General features: G+C 37.3%; 1 protein-coding gene across 3 annotated transcripts in view; it reads right to left on the reverse strand.

Moving 5' to 3' along the window:
• PDCD10 (programmed cell death 10) overlaps positions 1-15,610 on the reverse strand; it is a 64,298-nt gene that overhangs the window by 18,102 nt on the left and 30,586 nt on the right. For all 3 annotated transcript variants that reach the window (XM_005886541.2, XM_014533593.1, XM_014533592.1), the window contains exon 2: positions 6,753-6,966. In XM_005886541.2, coding sequence (XP_005886603.1) covers positions 6,753-6,848 — 96 coding nt within the window. In that variant the 5' untranslated portion in view covers positions 6,849-6,966. The remainder of the gene's footprint in view (positions 1-6,752; positions 6,967-15,610) is intronic.

Genomic DNA, 15,610 nt, shown 5'->3' on the forward strand with positions numbered 1-15,610 from the left:
ACATTCAGATTTCTTTAGTCCCTAAGAATTAGGCCAGTTAACTCAATAAAACTCAAAGTATTTATTTTTTATTTGGGACAATATTAAATGTTCAAAAGCATTTTAACCTTTATAAATTTCTATGCAAATAGAAAATTTCTATAGAAACCTTATTAACCTATTATGCAATAAATATTCCTTTCAATCTCAAGGAATGAAAATGTAGGTTTTCCTTTATAAACAACACACAGGATGGGGCAAAACTAGGTTTACATTTGGGAGTACTAGAAATAGTTTATTCTTGTACTATTATTTAGTGTATTTTTTCCATACAAATGACTATAAACCTACTTTTGACCTACCCTATACACACACACACACACACACACACACACACGATATCTCCAACACCACTTTATCTCCAAAAATAAAAAGTGGAGTATTTAACTTAGCTTCTTACACATCTTGCAAAATGTAACATTGTCTTTAGTAGGTAAAAGGGAAAACACAAGGGGACAAGTTAGCAAATATAGCAAAAAAGCAACTCTATGAGGAGTTTATAAAATTAACAAAGGTTTATCTCCAAAAATGATTTTTCCCCCCACAGAATTCACTTAGTTATAATGAATACAACTGAAGATTAAAATAACAACACAGCTCTTCTGATCTCAAGATCTTGTTATGCAGGATAGGCAGAAGGAGACAGGATGAATGTTTCCACCCTGATAGAAACCTATTTCCTTATTTGGGTTAACACCACATTCTGACCTCTTTCAACAAGTCAAAGGTCTGAGTCACATGTGTGCCTTCAATTATCAGCAATATAACTCATTCTGTAATGCCCTGATATGTGAAAGGCACAAAGCCAGGAAAAGAGATCAAGAACAGTCTGTGAAGAACTCATAGAATTAGCCAACTTCCCTTACCATCAGCATCTCTAGATTTCTAGATTAAGTTTACATATGTGTATCTTAGAAAAGGGGAAGGTCAGAGGTAACACACTAAATCAAATCTGTGAGCTATGAAGCATCTCACCAGAGCTCTAAGAGGAGTCATTCTGGGATACATTCTATACCCACATATCTTGTAATAAACCCACTAGGCTTTATAGCTAGGTGATATCCACATTCCCCAGGGAGTACCAGGCACATAGGCACTATACATATTTTAATCGAACTTCATTTCTCATAAATTTATCTAAATTGTTCTGGAATCTATAATTTCAGCCTGTAATACTTAGGTAGCAAGATACGGTTTTCTTTTCTCTATTAAAAGTGCTTCTATATTAGGCCTCTCACTTGAGATACATGATTTCAAAATAAAATCATGTTTATCTTACTAGTACCTTTCATGAAAATATCAGGTTCCAGTAATATTCTAACAGCTATCATTTACTAAGAACTTATTATACAGCGTATTTTTATAGAGTATCTCTAATCCTCACAATAAATATGGTACTAGTTATCATCATCTCCATTTTACAAAAGAAGTAACTCAGTTTGCATAAATTTATGCAAATATTAAAAAGCTAGTACGTTGAGAAAGGATTCATACTGGATCTGTCTGGCTCCAAAACCCCATGCATAAGACACTAATGCTACCCTACCTCCCTGTACTCACCCTCTCCAGATGGGAGTCTACCCTATCATTGAATCTCTTCAACTACTTAAGAACCAATACATTTCTGAGTTTCTACCATGTGTAAGGGAGACAGTGTGAGAGAGACACATCAATTGGTTGCCTCCCACACGTGCTCCAACTGGGGCCGGGGATGGAATCTGCAACCCAGGTACGTACCCTTGACTGGAAATTGAACCCGAGACCCTTGGGTTTGAGGGCTGACACTCTAACCACCGTGCAAGCCAGGCCAGGGTAAGAATTAATTTTTAGCCTCATTTTACATGTAAAAAAAATAAGACAAAATTATATAACCTAATAAGTGACAGAGAAGTAATTCAAATGTAAATCTTAACTATGATCACCTCTGGATGGTGGTATTGCAGGGGAAACCCATGCCTTCACTGTGAAAAAGTATGTTTACTATGCTCAAAATCTGGGATTTTTTTTTTTTTTCGACTAGGAAAAAATAAAAAGGATAGGTAGGCAGGTAAAGCTGCAGAAGTATTCTCAGGATTCATTTCCTTATTGATAAATTAGGAGTTGTATATGCTGCTGAGAGTTAGCAGAAATAGTTGATTTGGATTCTTCTGAATAGAATGATACTAATTACTTATTCATAAGTGCCATTTTGTGTGATTTTTTTTAATTGATTTTTTACAGAGAGGAGGGGAGAGGGATAGAGAGTTAAAAACATCAATGAGAGAGAAACATCGATCATCTGCCTCCTGCACACCCCCTACTGGGGATGTGCCTGCAACCAAGGTACATGCCCCTGACCAGAATCGACCCCGGGGCCCTTTCAGTCCGCAGGCCGATGCTCTATCCACTGAGCCAAACCGGCTAGGGCATTGTGATTTTTTAATAAACAAAAGTGTAAAACTTTGATGATCTAAAATTCACCTTTGGTTGCAAAATTGCTATTTCTGTCTCAAAATACCTACTTCTTCATACAGTATATTTCCCCTTAAACAATTCCTCCAAAAGTCATGGGAAAATAAGATACATGGTATATCTTTTCCTAGAATGAAGAAGTGAAGCATACAACTCTCAACTCTCTTCTTCCGTATATAAAGAATTAGTGAAAAGTAATAAGTACCTGAAAACCTGTTCTAACACTTGGCATTAGGTTTTTATAAACTCATTCCATAATGCAAACAAGAGACCTATTTCACAGTACATTTACAACACATGCAATACACTTGGACTCTGAACTCTGCAGCTGCTGATTAAACAAGCCCACTCCTTCAGCTGTCCTAGCATAACTTCATTAAGTTTAGCAAGCATCATGCTCCCGGAATGCCATAAATAACTTTGCCTTGTGAGCTAGAGTACCAAAATTTCCTCAGGTGTAAGGATGTACTACTGTCTAAAAATGTGTTCTACAAGATGACTGGGAGATCCACCATTGTTATTATTATGGATGTAATGTTATGATGAGAATGCATAAGCTTTTTCACTCTTATATTACACTAGAGGCCCGGTGTGCATGGGTAGGATCCCTAGGCCTGGCTGGCAATCAGGGCGGATGGGGGCCTTCCAGCTGCCAGCCAGGGCCTTCCTTCGTTATGCAACGGCCCCTGGTGGTCAGTGCATGTCATAGCGAGTGATTGGTCTCCCAGTGGAACTCCCATGGGGATAATTTACATATTAGGCATATATATATATATATCTTAGACAAAATTTAGTGACTCATTTACCTTCAGAGTAAAATGCTCACCCCTACTGTGGTACTACTTTCTGCAAGATTAACTTGACAATCACTTATCTTTAAATCTGCATAGTACAGACAAACAATGCCAAACTAATTTCCCAATTTAGATTTATAGAAAAATCCTCCTTTGAACTATAAATATCAACTAACTGATTAGGTATCTTATTTAATTTCACCTCTATCAAAGAGAAAACCTACTACTACTAATATTCCTAAAAGCCTATTCACTCTGTACTCTCTTTTTAAAATACATGACAGAAATAATTATTTTAAAAAGCTTGATACCATGTTTGATCAATAAATTCAATTTGAGAATTAGACCCTGAGAATTTGATGTAGTATCTCTCAGTCTGCAACTTCCAGCCATTTCATTTTAAAAATTTACTTCTAACAATTAGTTCTTGAACCAACTATGAATCATTTGGCGACGTATTCTAATTCTGGGCCCATTAACCTACATATGTTTTTAGATCTCATCTGGAGAGAATCACTGCCTTTATTTCTGAAAGAGATTTACTAGTCCATTCACAGCCGTTTATTTTTCTTTCAAGTTAATTTTCCTTATACCAAATAAATTAGAAAAGTTGTATTAATCCCAACAGAGCATTTCACCAGAATGCTACATCCTATACAATTATTTTCCAAAGTCAAGACTGAAATAAAATCCACTTTCCATATGTAAAAAAATATCACCGAAATTGTTAGGAAAAAAGCTTTTCTCATTCCTTTTCATTAACTAAAGGATCAAACTGAAACTCAGAAATTTAACTGCCCTTCCGCCAAGAAAAGACTCAACGTAACCAGATAAATACAGAATAATCTCCCAAAACAACTTGGCCCAATAGCCACTGAGTTAGCTATAGAGTTAGACTACAGACATGAAAAGAGGGAGTACCTCTGGCAGGAACTGTCATGATGGTTCTTAAAATACCTGAGAAGTCCAAACACTAATCATCAAGATAGATTACTCACCAGTTTTCAGGGATTGTCTCCTTACTTCTTACCTGGTATGAGGATCATTAAATAATTTATTTGCTTAAGTATCTGTATTCCCTAAGATTCTTATAAGAAAGGTGGTGCTTATTTTTCCCTCTACAGTTCCAGACCCTAGCAGAACACTCAACGAATAAATGGTTGGCATTTAGTAAATATTTACTAATCAGAAGGGAAACACTTGCTTTTAACAATAACTCTAGCCTTGCAACAAATGGGTAAAGTATTAAAACAAAATGTTGGAATTAATTACTAGAGTGTCTGCGATAGCTGCTAGATATAGGTGTAACCAGCACTAAAAGGGGGCCTCAGAAGCTAGCATGGTAGCAGTACAATAGAGACAGGTTTTTCAAAAGATGCCTCCTACTTGCTTCCTCCTTAGTAGCAAACTTCTTAATTTCCCAACCTCTTTTGCAGCTAGGTGTGGTCATAAGATTACATTTTTGCCAATGAAACGTAAATGGAAGTCTTGTATAGGACATTCAAAAAGGTTCTTAAGAAAGCAGAATCAGCCCTAGCCGGTTTGGCTCAGTAGATAGAGCATCGTCCTGGGGACTGAAAGGTCCCAGGTTCGATTCCAGTCAAGGGCATGTAGCATGTACCTTGGTTGCAGGCACATCCCCAGTAGGGGGTGTGCAGGAGGCAGCTGATCGATGCTTCTCTCTCACTGATGTTTCTAACTCTCTATCCCTCAAGAAAGCAGAATCAGTTAGAGGTAACACACACACACACACATACACACACACACCCTCCTGCCCTTTTTTTTTTTTCCCTTTCCAGGAAACAACTTATGACAGTGGTTCTCAACCTTCCTAATGCCACGACACTTTAATACAGTTCCTCAAGTTGTGGTGACCCCCAACCATAAAATTATTTTCGTTGCTACTTCATAACTGTAATTTTGCTACTGTTATGAATCGTAATGTAAATATCTGATATGCAGGATGTATTTTCATTGTTACAAATTGAACATAATTAAAGCATAGTGATTAATCACAAAAACAATATGTAATTATATATGTGTTTTCCGATGGTCTTAGGCGACCCCTGTGAAAAGGTCATTGCCCCCAAAGGGGTCGAGACCCACAGGTTGAGAACCGCTGACTTAGTACGATGAGCTTCAGCAGCCATCCCACATGCTGAAGTGACCTTGATAATGGAAAGCCAGTACTAAGATGATGGGACAAAAGATAGGAACCTAAGTTTCAGGTGATACTGTGCCATAATACTAGCTCTAGTCCACTTACCTCTAGAATTTTTTATGTAAGAGAAATAAATTTTACCCAAGCCACTGTTTTTCATTTTCTCCTTTGGTCATTAAGCCTAACACTATTTAGGAGACAGTGTTTGAAGTTCAAAATATTTGTCTGAAATGGAAACTAAACTAAGTCTCTAGATTTCAAATTGAAGAGGATGAACCATTCTCTACTGACCCCAAGACATTAGATCATAAAATAGATCAAATACATTTTGAATAAACCTAATAATGTAGGAGAAATGGTTTTTAAACTCATGATCTTACTCTAATATAATTTTTTTTACAGAAAGAGATGAAAAATTATGGGAAATGGTAAGGGCTTCCAGGTTGTAGTAGCAACAATAAGGTTAATGGCATCAATAGCTTTATAATTAATTAGATTAATAAAACAGAAAAAAAAAAACCACCCACAAACCCACAACTAATTAAATAGATAAAAAGCCTAAAGCCACAGAATTCAGAATCCTAGATTCTAGTCATAAGTAATTTCAGGAAAATAATTTCATATTATCAGGACCTTAGGTCACCATTAAAAGGCAGAGGAGAGTGATTAGATTATACTTAAGAAACTTGCACAGTTCCAGAATTCTCTACACACTTTAACATATATTAATTTAAAAGAAAAACCAAAATGTATTAATATTATTAAGTCCTACAATATTTCTAAAAAAAACCAAAAAACGACATCTTCTCTAAATACAAAGCACTGTTATGTTTCATTTATCAGTAAAAATGTTTGTGGCTACTAACTATAACTCAGTAGGATAATTTGTGCCTGCTCCTCTGGCTAACTAATGTGCTTGTCCCCAACTCTTCAGCTGTCTAACCCTTCCGTATCCCTTTCAGATCTTTAGCATGTCTCTTCTTCAGTGAGGCCTACCCTGACCTCCAAAACAGGCTCTACCTATTTTTTTTAACTTCATAGCAATTACCACAATTTTTCATTTATCTAATTATTTGTATTCTTTTAGTTAATGTCTCTCTCTCTCGAACTACAATAAAACCTCTAGAGAGCGAACAATATATCTGAGACTCTCACCCCACTGTTTTATGTCCAGTCCTGGCATAATACCTAACACATAGATGGAATTCATTTATATAAGTATGTTATATGAAGGAACCAACAAATGAATAAATGAAGTAGGCATTAAGGAATTGCAGAGATCCTATGAGAAAATATTACCGACTTACCTCATTAAACACAGGATACATGACTGCATAGAGAGGCATAGAAACCATGGAAGTGGTCTCAGCTTCATTCTTCATCTCTTCCATTGTCATCCTCATTCAAAAGCCAACTACAGTAGAAAAAGCAGTGCTAAAATGCAGAGGAATCTTCATTCACTGCAGTATTTCTTCTCTCTTTCTTTGTGATAAAAGAATAGGTCACAAAACATATATTGACCTGGTTAAAGGGGAGAAAGAACAGTAAGTTATTACATTAAGAGGAAACAACAGATACAGCATTTTTTTTCCCAAAGTAGAGTCCTTATCTTATGAAAATCAGAATTTTTAATATATCTTACTTGTAAAGGCAGCCCTAATCAGTGAGACATCTCTGTTTCCCTTCTCAGATTCAAGAATTGCCCTTTCCTAACAGCTAATCTCTCTTATTAGGTACTACTCTACAAAGCAGTGTTGCATGATTCCACTCATCTTGAATTCAGAAAGAGCTCTTTATGAAGCACCACAGATTAATGATTTATCTAATTCCATCATATGCAATCTAGGAAAAAGTATCAAAATGCATAATTATAGCATTTACATGCAATATCCTATATAATAAAAGGCTAATATGCAAACCGACCGAACGGCGGAATGACCGGTCGCTATGACGCACACTGACCACCAGGGGACAGATGCTCAACACAGGAGCTGCCCCCTGGTGGTCAGTGCGCTCCCACAGGGGGAGCGCTGCTCAGCCAGAAGCTGGGATCATGGCTGGCGAGTGCAGCGGTGGTGGCGGGAGCCTCTCCCGCCTCCGTGGCAATTGGACATCACCCAAGGGCTCCTGGACTGTGAGAGGGCACAGGCCGGGCTAAGGGACCTCCCCACCCGAGTGCACAAATTTCATGCACCAGGCCTATAGCACATTTATAACTATGAAATGTACAGTGTGTACGAAATACAAGTAAAGAATTAAGAATAAAGAATTAAAGTGTATAACATTTTCATTAAAACGCCTTTTGCTAATTGTTCACTGATTTTGTCATCTAAAAATAACAATAAAAACATAAGTACCAAATAATTTAAGGCAAATCTTAAAACTGGAAAATTGCTACCAAATGTGGTCCATTTGGGGAGAAAAAATGTTACTTAATTCTGCCAATGGTACTTTTTGAACCTAAAACAAGAAATCCATAGACACTGGTAGTCTGGAATTAAAATATCACAATTCAATAATATAAGAGAGAAATTTTACCTTGAGGGGTTAAGGAAATGTGTTGCTTCTTAAGAGAAAGCAACTATATTTATTCCCTTTGCTAGGCTAAAAAATAAGCCTAATTATAAAGTGGAAGTGTAACAGTAGTCACTTATCTATATATATAGTTACAAAACAATCAATTTGAATAATTTCTACCATTTGCAAAGCATTCTCAGATTATAAAACATTTTCACATGCATTTAATCCTTATAACTTATTTATAGTAACTGTCATTCTAATTTTACATGAAAAAGAAGGCTCAGAGATAATAATTTGCCCAAAATCACACATGCAGAGGCCCAATACTGGATCCCAGTACTTAGAATCCAGATCTGATTCTCTCACATCATAAAATCAAGTCTGAAGTGGAAACAAAGAACCTGAGTTCATCCACCCAAGAAAATACCCAGAAGTAGAAGTTATTTATTTACTGAATAAATATACGTTTAGCACCTACCACTTGCAAGATGCAGTTGGGGATGAATAGATGTCCTAATCATTAACAATTTACCCGGGCCAGACTGTGAAAGGCCTAAGCAGTTTGAAAGGTAATATCAAAGGCCTGGCGTACTTATAGCTTCAAAATTCTCCAATAATCCATCCCATTTGAGAACTGCTTACTATCCTTCCATATCCCAACCAGTGAAGGGGAACTCAACACCTACTTGGACAGTCTGGTTCCATTTCTGGTAGTTCTAAACATAGACAGTTTGTCCAATTTCTGAGCTGACGTATGCTCCCTGACTTCACAGAACAACAACAAAACAAGGCCAATTCCTAAATTTTATTCTAGGGCAAGAGAAAATCATTACCTGATCAGACCACTGATTTAAGTAGATTGCTTGGTCATAGCATTAAAAATAGAATGGCGGAACAGAAACTGAAGGCAGGGAAAACATGTATCTTTACAAGAGATCAACAAGACCTGAATAATAAGTAAGAGGAAGTAGGTAAATATCAGTTGTGGCCCTACTGTTTCTATTTAACTACCCAATAGGCCATTTGGTAACCTACTTTTCCACTTAGAAATAAATTGTGAATACTTTTTTATAATAAACTTGGAACAAAGGCTAGGGGCTGAAATACAGAGAAACTGGTCAAAATGAAAATGATAGGTACTGTACGCACAGTTTAACAGTAAGAGAAGGCATCTACTATATCAATGAAAAAAGCAAGTAAGAAATAGTAGGACAGGGTCAACAGAACCTGGGAATCTATCTCACTGGGTGACAGAAAAAGAAATCATTCACTTATTTAATAACTATTTATTCATTACCTACACAGCATTAGGCCTGGTACTAAACAGAGACCAGTAAACAAGGCTAGACAGTCTCTGGCTTCATGCAGTTTATATACTATGGAAGAAAAGAGAAAATGAACAATTGTGAGTATGACACAGGGGAGAAGTCAGGACGCTATATAAAATGAGATGAGAGAACCAGCATCACAAAAACCAGGTGTTTCAAATACTCCCAAGTATGGACAACAAGTTTTTAAAGAAATTTATTTGGATTCTTGGCGAGGTCAAGAATAACACTCAAAGAGTAGGATCATCTCTGCAAGGGCTGATATACTGAGAGAAGTCTACAAGAATCTCAGTAAAAAGGAGGTGAAATAGTAAAGGAGGTTCAATAGAATCATTTTTGTCTTTTACTCTTTCAAACACATGTGCCTGTCCCTGCATATAAAGACAGAAGGAGATGCAGAAAGTGTTCACTTTTATGATTCAAATGAATTATATATTTCCTTTAAACCAATTTTACAGTACTATCAACTACTATTTGTCATAAAAAAGACAATATTATTGCAACACCATTCTGGGCTAAATAGCTGGCTGGCCCACAAAACACTTAATCACCTTTTAATATTGTTTCTGTGGATTAATTTACAACTTTTCAGAACACACATTTACAAATTAGGGCCACTCATAGCTTCATTAGTGTTAACATGAGATTAAAACCACCAATTCCAGTGCACTCTCCCCCCTGGGAGCATGCCTTAGCCTTTCCCCTCCTCCTCTTCTTCCCCGACAGGCATGCATCTCCTAAACTTTAAGGGACTCCATGAGGCTTTAGACCAGGGAAGCAATGGGCAGCAGCAGTTTGTCCCAGGCAAACCTCCTGAACCTGTCCCAAGCCGCCCTTCTCTTTGACTGCTTAGCGAGCCAAAGCAGCTCAGCCTAGGCTCATTTCCCCACCTAGTCTCTCTTCTGCTATCCTAGGCCAGTGATGGCGAACCTTTAGAGCTCGGCGTGTCAGCATTTTGAAAAACCCTAACTTAACTCTGGTGCCGTGTCACATATAGAAATTTTTGATATTTATAACCATAGTAAAACAAAGATTTACATTTTTGATATTTATTTTATATATTTAAATGCCATTTAACAAAGAAAAATCAACCAAAAAATGAGTTCACGTGTCACCTCTGACACGCGTGTCATAGGTTCGCCATCACTGTCCTAGGCCCTTTCCTGTTTCACTGTCCCCAGCTTTAATAAATGTTCTCCAAAATTCAAAACAAACAAAAACAAACCACCAATTCCAACACGGCTTATTAAACTGTTCTGCTAATTTTAGTTTAAGTTAAAATATGTTGTCATACCTTTTATATACTTCTTCATTTGAGATGGTTAAATGTACAACCTGCAATCACTCCAAGCAGAAAAAGATCCTGCTACCTAAAGGGCAAGGGTCAGCTGAACTGAGGAAGGGCTGAGGCCCTGCCCCTTTGAGAAGGTTCCTTCCTTCAGCATGGCTGTGGCCAGTCAGGCAGCACATTATCAGCCTCTAAGGGATACTGGTTTCTGGAGTGAGTACTGATTATGCATGTATAGTCCACTGATTAAAGATTATTGACCCTAAATCACAAATGTGGAAAGACCTTAAAAAGTCACCTCTTCCCCCCTTTAGTACAGCAGAAACCAAAGTTCAAAAAAATGAATTACCCATGATCAAAATTTCTATCTAATCTATATCTATATCTATATCTATATCTATATATCTATATCTATAAGCCCAGTGACCAAAAGGTGGAACGACCAGAATGACCGGTCAACCAGTTGCTATGATGCACACTGACCAACAGGGAGCATATGCTCAACGCAGGAGCTGCCCCCTGGTGGTCAGTGCGCTCCCACAGTGGGAGTGCTGCTCGGCCCACAGCAGGTGTAGCCGCTGGGCTGACCAGGATGAGCGGCACTCCCACAGAGGGCTGATCCCTGCAGGCCATGCCTCCCACCAGTGCACGAATCTATGCACCAGGCCTTTAGTAATAAATAAAAATTACTGTGGGTATGATGGCAACATAGGAAGAACTATTTATTCCCCATTTCAAATGTGTTGCTTTGGGGTAAAAGTTTTCATTTTCAAAGTAAGATTTATCTCTTGAGTGGTTAGCATCCACAGAATTAACAAAAAAGAAACAGAACTATAGATACTAATTATTTAGATACAAGGTATACTTTTCAAACTTTTTTCAAAAACAGCCTTTGTGACATGGAGATATGAAAACAACTAGAATATAGGCAACCTATTTATTTAAAATTTCCCCTCATTTCCTTGAATGTTCAAAATAGCACTGCAAATTTCTAACACAAAGTGAATCAGTTTTACCAGGTGTACCAGTTAATAATGCGGACTTTGTAATCAAAGAAAACACGGTAATTTCAAGAGAAACATCAAAAGTGCTTTATTCAAAGTAATGTCCATCACTAGCTACACATTTCCCCCATCTTTCAGGTAATTTGTGGATACTGTCCCAATAGAACTTTTCTTGTTTTGATGCAAACCATTCAGAGACCCAATTTTCTACTTCTTTGTACGATTTGAAGTGCTGCTCAGAAAGTGTGTGTGCCATCGATCGGAACAAGAGGTAATCTGAAGGAGCAAGGTCTGATGAATACGGCGGGTGGGTTAATATTTCCCAGGCAAGATCTTTTAACGAGTCTAACTGGTTTTGAAGTGTGTGATGGTGCGTCGTCAGCATGAAGCAAAATTACTTTGCCGTGTCTTCTGGAACATTCTGGTCATTTTACGATCAAAGTGTGGTTCAAATTGATTATTTGTTGTCAGTAGCCATCAGTATTAACGGTTTCACCTGGTTTTAGAAGCTCATAATAAAACACCATACCTTCCTGACCCCACCAAACGCAGAGCATTGTCTTCTTTCTGAAGTGATTTGGCCTTGCAGTCGATGTTGATGGTTGACCTGGATCAACCCATGATTTTGTGCATTTGGGATTCTCAAAATAAATCCACTTTTCATCTCCAGTCACAATTCTATGCAAAAAAGACTTTCTTCTGTGCTATTGAAGCAACATTTTACTGATGACTTTTTGGTTTTCCATTTGTCTTTCGTTCAGTTGATGTGGCACCCATTTTCCTTCCTTTAAAATCTTTCCGATTGCTTGTAAACGATCAGAAATTGTTTGTGGAGCAACACTTAATCTTTATGCAAGTTGTTTTTGAGTTTCATACGCATCTTCATGCAATAATGCTTGTAATTGTTGGTCTTCAAACATTTTTGGTTGACCTGGACGTTCTTTGTCTTTCACATGGAAACCATCACTTTTAAAGCGTTTAAACCAGCTTTCACAAGTATCTTGAGATAGAGCATGTTCACCATAAGCTTCCTGAAGTATAAGATAACTTTCAGCAACACTTTTCTTCAAAATAATGAATTAAAACTTCCCGCAAATGCTATTTGTTTTGGCACGAAATTCGACATTTTTAAGCGTAAAAATATCTATGATGTTAACACCTTCAGAAAATTTGACATATGAAGTTTTGAAGCTTGCTATCAATACAACAAAATAGCACACATATCAAATCGCATATATATCAACATATGTGTAACTCCATCTATTGAAAAAAAATCCGCATTATTAACCCATACACCTGGTAAATATCTTGCTAGGCTTAAAACAATTATTATTTGTTTAGAATGGCCAAAAATAGGTTCTTGGCCATTCCAATGCTAAACTCTAGTGCTAGGAATTTCTGCCCTGCCCAACCAACAGGAGCTTGTTCACTTCAAGAACTATACTTGGGTATATCTCAAGCCTCAGAATCAGCATTTCCTGAAACAGCCTCCCTTCACTCCATCTGGGGCATGAGATAACTCTAGAGCCAAAGATATATTTACTTATAAATAAAAAGAGTAGACAAAGGGAAATCTTTGGTACTGATGTATGCAGTTCTTGGGGTGAAAAAGAAGCTTCCTAAGTAAATTTGACACCTAAAATGTTTCTAGGCAGGTCCATTTGTCTTCTTTTTCTCTATCCAGTCAAATACAGTTCTCAGCCCTCTTACTGTTCCTAAATTCTTATAATTCCTTTAATTTCCCTCCCTAAAGAGAGAAGTGTTATTTATTTTGGTTGAATCTTCAACCTGCCCATGAACATTTAGCTAAAAGATGTTTATTCATTCTAGCAGTAAACAGAATCCATGTGTTTATGTTACCATTTATAAGTTTTTCTTTTTCCCATTAGAGACATTAGAATCAGCATAGCAAGTATATAGTAGACCAGTAATATATGTTTGTTGAATGAACAAATTAACGAGATAAGAGATGGGCAATTTATAACCTGAATCAGCCTTGTTAGTACTTTTCAAATTATCAAGGCTAGCAAAGCAAAAACACAGAAATCTAATTAATTCTATTAATAATGTCTGGACCCAGTCACATTTACCAGTTTTTACTTCTAGCTATCCCCAAGCTCTTCCTACTACGCTAAGCTAAGAGAATATAAGTAACAAATAACTGCAAATAAAATCAGAATTCTAATAGAAATTTACATGAACACCAAATAAAACTAAAGAAAAATAAGTCAGAGGTTATAAATTCTAATGTTTCATTTTTATTAGGGCTGCTGGAATATTTTTTAGATCCTGGGGAAACAACTAGTGTATAATTTAATGGTTCACAAAATTTTCAAAGTGTAAGCATTTCCAACATTAGATTAACCTTGAATTACACATAAGCAAAATCCAAAAAGTTATCTCACTTTTGGCACAAAGCAAAACTTTCTCTATGGGAAAGGGTGCAAGTGATGCAGTTCCCAAATGTCAGGTGACCTAAGCCATCACAGTCACTTCAGTGCCTACTAAAAACATATTTCCAACACTTCTCAATCAGAATGTCCAACAAAAGGTCCAGGAAGCTGTATGTTTAGCAGATAGTCCAGATGATCTTGTGAAGAGAATAGGCTGGAAACCAATGGAATGGAAAGAACTATGGCTGGAGTCAGAGAACCTATCAGCCGTGGGCAAACTACGGCCCGTGGGCCGGATCCGACCCGTTTGAAATGAATAAAACAAACAAACAAAAAAAGACCGTACCCTTTTATGTAATGATGTTTACTTTGAATTTATATTATTCACACAAACACTCCATCCATGCTTTTGTTCCGGCCCTCTGGTCCAGTTTAAGAACCCATTGTGGCCCTCGAGTCAAAAAGTTTGCCCACCCCTGATCCTAGCTGCTAAGGTCAATCTCAGAGACACAGGTAAAATTAAGTTTAACTAAGCACCTTAGACAGGGGTTTTTGGTTCCAACTTTGTCAAATTTCACTTAATCACTGACCTTGTTTCCTCATCAGAAACAGAAATGGGGTAAAATTATATCATTTTAAGGCCTTGAACTCTAAAATTCAGTGATAAAAAATATTTTAGCCCTAACCGGTTTGGCTCAGTGGATGGAGCATCCGCCTGCGGACTGAAGGGTCCCAGGTTCGATTCCGGTCAAGGGCATGTACTTTGGTTGCGGCACATCCCCAATAGGAGGTGTATAGGAGGCAGGTGATCAATGTTTCTCTCTCATAGATGTTTCTAACTCTCTATCCCTCTCCCTCTCCTTCTCTCTGTAAAAAATCAATAAAATATATTTAAAAAAATATTTTATTATGTATTGGTATCTACTCTAGGCTCAAAAGTAATCTCATGGGGAAAAAAAATTTTAGAGAAAAATATCTCATCAGATCATAAAAACTATTATAAAAATTCTAGTAAGGAAAGCCTTCTCAATAGTTGGTTGATTTAAGGTTTCAATTAGCTGACAACCCCTTACTTTCTTCTTAAGCACCTGGCATCATGAATCATACCCACCAGGCTCCTAGATAAACTGAATTTATTCCAAGGCTGTGTAGCTCAGTCTGGCCATTTCACATGGCTGGAACGGTGAACATGTGATATCACAATTTACCTTTTAGGGCCTTCTCATGTCAAAATGTTGTGGCTGCCGGCACCGATTTTCCTCCGGCACCTGGGACCCAGGCATTGGCTCCTTCAGTCTTCGTAGCTCTGGACGGAGCCTTCAGTCTTTGCTCCGCCGCTTTGCCCCTACATATGCAAATTAGCTGCCATCTTTGTTGGGTTAATTTGCATACTCTCCTGATTGGAGGACGGGAAACAAATGTGTCCCCTGAATAGGTCTATCTTTTGCCCATGAAATTCTTAATCTAGTTAGTGGCTCATGAATCAAATAATGCCTAACTGAATATCCTTAAGTATTTAATTGAGACACATCTTTCTATTTTCCTTTTTATTAGTATGTGTGATCTCCTGTTTAAATTTCTCCAATATAATCCCCAAACTCTCCTTTAAAATCCCTTAGAAATTTGACTCAA

Source organism: Myotis brandtii, unplaced genomic scaffold (assembly GCF_000412655.1).
Source record: "Myotis brandtii unplaced genomic scaffold, ASM41265v1 scaffold99, whole genome shotgun sequence".
Classification (NCBI taxonomy): Eukaryota; Metazoa; Chordata; class Mammalia; order Chiroptera; family Vespertilionidae; genus Myotis; species Myotis brandtii.